The sequence below is a fragment of the Coregonus clupeaformis genome, chromosome 10, assembly GCF_020615455.1.
Source record: "Coregonus clupeaformis isolate EN_2021a chromosome 10, ASM2061545v1, whole genome shotgun sequence".
Lineage (NCBI taxonomy): Eukaryota > Metazoa > Chordata > Actinopteri > Salmoniformes > Salmonidae > Coregonus > Coregonus clupeaformis.
Window position 1 is genome coordinate 59,490,984 of NC_059201.1, and position 6,000 is coordinate 59,496,983.

Consider the following 6,000-nt stretch of genomic DNA (forward strand, 5'->3'; position numbering starts at 1 on the left):
ATCTGATCCCAACTTCCTAAACAAAGAGTAACGTTACGGGGCAACGTATATAAAGTAAAATGTGCAATACTAACTAGCTAGTTTCATAAAATAGCTAGCTATACTGTATTAGTTAGCTGGCTAGTTTACCTCCAGTGTGTATGTATTCCAAATCGACTTGAAGTTTTGCATGGCTTCAGATGCCGTCTGTTCGTCCATATTCAGCTCCTGACAAAGCATTTCCAAACTCTTTCGGACGGAGCTCTCGTCCGTCCGCCCGGAGTCGGAATCTGACTCGTCTCCCCGCATTTGTAAATCTAATTTACAGTGCCTGAGAAATTAAAATCTATAGGTATCTAGCTAACGTTATGTCAACAAAACATCCAATTCCCACAATGCACTGTAGTGCAATTGGCGCGAAAACGGATCCTTTCCGACCAATGAGTAAAGGCCCAAAAGGGCAAACAAAGGAATGCAAAGAGGGTCAGAGGAGAACATCCGGGGTCCTGGATCAGAGAGATTGTGGGGGTTGCGTTGAATGCCCCTTTTTTATGTTGGCTGAGATGAAGAGAGCATTAGCTAAAGCTGGGGTAATATCTTCTGGGAAGGATGAGATGTATTCATGATGGCTAATCTCAGTGACACTGCAATGGTGAAAGTATTGGGCCTTTACAATAAGGTGTGGCAGAAAGAAAAACTGCCTGAAAGTTGGAAGCATGCTGCAGTTGTGCCAATATGAAAACCAGGGTGATTTTAAATTTTTAAATTTTAGTCATTTAGCAGACGCTCTTATCCAGAGTGACTTACAGTTAGTGAGTGCATAATTTTTTTCATACTGGCCCCCCGTGGGAAACGAACCCACAACCCTGGCGTTGCAAGCGCCATGCTCTACCAACTGAGCTACAAGGGCCTACTAGTCCTTTAAGTTATAGGCCAATAGAGTTGACATCACATCAGTGGCGACCAGTCATTCAGGGCAGGTGGGGCAGAGCCTGTTTTGAGTCCTACATTTTTAGCTAAAAAAAAAAATATATATATATATATTTTATATATATTTTTTGGGTTGCATGTTTTTCATGTAATTTTGGCATTAATACGTGTTACATATCAGTTTGCAAACAATGTAAAAAAAAAAATCATTGAGTTAATAAAGCCGCATGCAAACATGGTCTCTTTTTTGCTTTCTTGAGTAAGGCAGCTCCAAAATGCAGGTGTTTCAGCCTAGGTCAGTGGTTTCTGTGGTGGAGCAGCCAGCAGAAAATACAGAGCGTAGGTGTTGGTAATGTTCTCTAGTTGCGCTGTGATTAGCTCAGTGTTCTGTCACTTGTGGGGACAGTAGTCACCGCCAAGTCTAAGGGTAGAGCTCCAAAATTCAAGCCCCTTGGGTGCTGCCATAGATTTACATTAGAAGTGCCCATCCAAGAAGGCTCAAGGTCATTGGCCACAGATAAAATCACGTCGAATTACGTTATATCTACCGTAGCTTTGATTGGACAGATCATGTCAACATGATACTTTCAAAATCTTAGCTAGCAAGCTAGACAAGCTGTAAGTTAGGACTTGGTGGACTGTATATTCTTTAGGTTAGGTTTTACTTGATGTGTTCGCTCCTGTGTGCTGGTAAGGACACAGATGACAGACAGGTAGGATTCCAGTTGAGGTGGTTTAATAACGCTGAATATGCACAGGCACGGAACAGCACAGTGTATGTAGTATGGATGGGCTAAGGCACTTAGTGGTCAGGCAACTTGCTTCAACCAAAGTGTGTGTGTGTGGTATATCAACAAGGACGCACACTGGCCTTGGCTAACACAATGAAAGATAACTGTTGGGAAAACACAAGGATGGCTGGAACTTTCTCTCACTTGACTTCTCTCGAACTGATCTTCTCTATGCTGGAGATCGCCCAGCATGCTCTGCTCCACTTCACCGGTGGGCGGAGCTACAGCTCTGATATAATGAACTAACATTACTGATATGATTAACTACAAATACTTCACAGCCTTTTGTACAGCCGCCCCTGAATTCACTATGTTAATTCACTCATAAGAAAGGCTCAATACTTAACTTGACTATCTTAACTCTTACTTAACTCTTACTTACATATCATATCCAAACTTAACAGACATGAGACCAGATGTCTATGGGTGTCTAGCCATCCCATCAGCAGAGGACCTGGCTAGGCATAACCACTAATAACAAATCAACTCTAGTCCAGTACTTAAATGATGCAAAGGGTTCTCTGCTCTAGTGGAGTAGAGAAGCTGCTGTCCATAACAGCCGGGCAGGAACACTTAGTCCATCAGGGGCACACTGTGGGGAGAAAGTCCTCATGGGAGAGGGGTGAATGTAACTGATGGAACGCTGCTTTGTTCTAACAGCAGGAAACACTCCAAACTACTAGGGTGTCAGCTGGCAGGAAACTAGGGGGAACACCTGACTGCTTAGCTAATAGGGCACCAGGGACACCTAAAGGCCTGGCAACGTGGCCTGACTAATAACTAAGGGCAGGACACTGTGGCAAGTAAAGGCTGACAGGCAGGCCTACTACATGGATCAACAGGTCTCCAGCAACTGACTATCAGAGGCTGTTGGGGCTACCAGCAGGGTATCTGTAAAATAAACAGTCTCTGGGGCTGACACAGTCTGAGACTCGAAGGAGGGAGTGCTCTGGGCTCCATTGGCAGGAGCTGGCTTGACCCCTAGAGCAGGGCCAGGTGGTAGCTCTATGGTGGATAGCGTAAAGGGCTCCGGCTCTGGTGGAGACTCCCCAACCGGATCAGGCAGGGACCTCCAGACGAGGGGAAACTGAGGGTCAGGAGCCAGATCTGAGCTGATAATCAGGCTGAGCTGAGGTCTCACAGCAGGGACAGACGTGTTCTCCAGAGAAGGCAGCAGAGCTCCCCAGGCAGGGTGTGACTGTGGACCCTGGGCTAGAGCTACAGAGGGTTCTCGACGACTGGCAGATTGGGGCTCCCCGACTGAGCCAGGGTGGACCTCACAGGCAGGGACTAGCGGAGGTTGCAGGGCAGAGGACTTTTTTTTACACTATTGTTTCTTTTCTTGGGTCCTGCTCAGCCCTTTTTCCCAAACCTTTACCGTGTGTTCAAAATAAACATTTTATGTTTGACGGTAGCTTATGGTTGTCGGTGTATTTTTCGTTCTCACTGTTTCCATGTCACTATTCTAATTTGCATGAATTATGTTACGGGTCTCTTGTCCATCCACCCTAGACATTTAAAGCCACAGGGTTCGTAACACGAGGACTGGATGGGACCTCTGGGTGGAGGCTGAAGCGGCCCCCGTAGAGGAAGCCATTGTGGGCTCCCACTCAAGAACAAGTGGGGGCTCCCCAACGGAGCTGGGCTGGTCTCTTTGTGCTGAGGTAAGTATGAACCGCACTGCATGGTCAGCCGGTGTCTGGAAGACAGGGCCAAGTGGAGGGCCCATGGCTGGAGATTAACTGGGCTCCTCATCAGGAGCTGGTGGGGGCTTGTCGTTGGCTTCTGGTGAAGCCCCCCTAACTGAAACAGGGATGACACTTAGTGTAAAGCCAGGTGGTGGCCCCTGGGCTGCAGCTGGTGCCAGAGATACTGTGACAGGGGCTGAGGATCCCTGGGCTGCAGCTGGTGGCAACCAGGGGGATGCTGGCTGATGATCTGCATCAACAGCGGTCTGTGGGCCTGTGGCTGCAACACGATGGCTCTCTGTTGCGGGAGCTGGTGATCTGAAGACAGGGCCAGGTTGTACCTTCAGGTCCAGCTGGGCTGCCTGGGTAGGAGGCAGCGGGTCTACTATGACGGAAGCAGGCTGGGCCCTTGTGGGTGGAGAAGGCTGCTCCTCATGCCCGGCAGACAGTGAGTCTGATTTGACAGGGGTAGGCTGAGCTCCTATAGCAGGAACAGACAGGAAAGGAAACTGGAGCACGAGGTAGGCTCGGCCCCATAATCAGTGGCATACAGGCACTTGAGGGAAGCAGTAACCCTGGGGAAGGGGCAGACTGGGCCCCATCTGTGGTAGCTGGTCTGGGCTCCAGGACAGGAGTAGGCAGAGCCCCTGTGGCCGGAGAGGGCTGTAGCACCATGTTGGTCTGGATCACCACGGTGGCTGCTACTGGCTGATGCTCTGTAGCCGGAGCAGCTGAAGAGTCCACCTCGTTGATTAACTTCGGCTCTGTAGCAGGAGCGGGTGGCAACTCTGGAACAGTGGCTGGCTGCAGGCTTCTGTTGACTGATGGGTCCTTCGTGGCGGCAGACTGAAACACCTTGTCAGGAACAGGCTGGATACCCATGCAGAGGGCAAACTGAAAACCAATGGCAGGGACGGGTAGACACACCCTGGCACCGTCAACGGGCTGGTACTCCATACTGGGAGTATCTAGGAGCTGACAGGTAGGTACTGTATGTCTCTTAGCTGGACCAATGGTGGAGGAGTAGCCTACTGACAGGAGAATGTGAGCGCCGGGACTGAGGGAACTCATAGCTGCTGGAGGAGGCTCTTGGTAGCCGCACTGTAGGCTTGGAGTGTCACTCTGATGATACGGCAGTAGTGACTCATCAAATGCTGGAGGCCACGTTGGGAGGTCAGGCCACTCACTGTTGTCATACTGTCCATCGCAAGCCATATCTTCTTCGTTTGGTGATGGCTTCGTATGCTCAACCAGCTCTGACGCGGACAGTGGTGGTGCCATCAGAACTCTTTCTACTGGAAGGATACCTTGGGATGAGGGCTCTGTAGGGGCTGGCTTAGTGGGAGAGAGACTAGCTATAGACAGGGATGTGAGTTGTGGCAGCACGGAGTGAAGAGTCTCGGTGAGCTGTACCATCTCTTCTTTTTTTATTATTATTAATATTTATTTTATAAAAAATTTTAGGGGGTAGATCAGCTTTAATATTGCAGATAGATTGTAACGTCCATCAATGTAATTGTCTGCATTGCTTCCAATCCCCCATATGTTTTTTTTCTCGCAAATATATGTATGTATACACTGCTCAAAAAAATAAAGGGAACACTTAAACAACACAATGTAACTCCAAGTCAATCACACTTCTGTGAAATCAAACTGTCCACTTAGGAAGCAACACTGATTGACAATACATTTCACATGCTGTTGTGCAAATGGAATAGACAACAGGTGGAAATTATAGGCAATTAGCAAGACACCCCCAATAAAGGACTGGTTTTGCAGCTGGTGACCACAGACCACTTCTCAGTTCCTATTCTTCCTGGCTGATGTTTTGGTCACTTTGAATGCTGGCGGTGCTTTCACTCTAGGGGTAGCATGAGACGGAGTCTACAACCCACACAAGTGGCTCAGGTAGTGCAGCTCACCCAGGATGGCACATCAATGCGAGCTGTGGCAAGAAGGTTTGCTGTGTCTGTCAGCGTAGTGTCCAGAGCATGGAGGCGCTACCAGGAGACAGGCCAGTACATCAGGAGACGTGGAGGAGGCCGTAGGAGGGCAACAACCCAGCAGCAGGACTGCTACCTCCGCCTTTGTGCAAGGAGGAGCAGGAGGAGCACTGCCAGAGCCCTGCAAAATGACCTCCAGCAGGCCACAAATGTGCATGTGTCTGCTCAAACGGTCAGAAACAGACTCCATGAGGGTGGTATGAGGGCCCGACGTCCACAGGTGGGGGTTGTGCTTACAGCCCAACACCGTGCAGGACGTTTGGCATTTGCCAGAGAACACCAAGATTGGCAAATTCGCCACTGGCGCCCTGTGCTCTTCACAGATGAGAGGAGATCCCTCAGGAGACCATCCGCCACCTCATCAGGAGCATGCCCAGGCGTTGTAGGGAGGTCATACAGGCACGTGGAGGCCACACACACTACTGAGCCTCATTTTGACTTGTTTTAAGGACATTACATCTAAGTTGGATCAGCCTGTAGTGTGGTTTTCCACTTTAATTTTGAGGGTGACTCCAAATCCAGACCTCCATGGGTTGATAAATTTGATTTCCATTGATAATTTTTGTGTGATTTTGTTGTCAGCACATTCAACTATGTAAAGAAAAAAGT

General features: G+C 48.9%; 2 protein-coding genes across 2 annotated transcripts in view; both read right to left on the reverse strand.

Moving 5' to 3' along the window:
* The window catches only part of rbl1 (retinoblastoma-like 1 (p107)), a 35,508-nt gene extending 34,756 nt beyond the window's left edge, over window positions 1-752 (reverse strand). The window contains exon 1 of the mRNA XM_045223095.1: window positions 130-752. Coding sequence (XP_045079030.1) covers window positions 130-288 — 159 coding nt within the window. The 5' untranslated portion in view covers window positions 289-752. The remainder of the gene's footprint in view (window positions 1-129) is intronic.
* Window positions 753-2,535: 1,783 nt separating this feature from the next.
* LOC123491683 (helicase SRCAP-like) lies at window positions 2,536-4,603 on the reverse strand. Its single transcript, XM_045223333.1, has 3 exons — window positions 3,946-4,603; window positions 3,444-3,869; window positions 2,536-2,990 (listed from the first exon to the last, which is right to left on the reverse strand). The coding sequence occupies exons 1-3, from the start codon at window positions 4,601-4,603 to the stop codon at window positions 2,536-2,538; spliced, it is 1,539 nt and encodes a 512-aa protein (XP_045079268.1).
* Between the last annotated feature and the right edge of the window lie 1,397 nt (window positions 4,604-6,000).

Excerpts from the sequence above, each read along its gene's own strand:
- LOC123491683 (XM_045223333.1), bottom strand. The coding sequence starts at position 4,603 with ATGGCTTGCGATGGACAGTATGACAACAGTGAGTGGCCTGACCTCCCA. Across the intron at positions 3,870-3,945 it reads AGGGTTACTGCTTCCCTCAA|GAGCTCAGCCTACCCCTGTC; the intron begins GTGCCTGTATGC and ends TTCCTGCTATAG. Across the intron at positions 2,991-3,443 it reads AGCTCCTGATGAGGAGCCCA|TCCCTGCCTGTGAGGTCCAC; the intron begins GTTAATCTCCAG and ends AACCTCCGCTAG.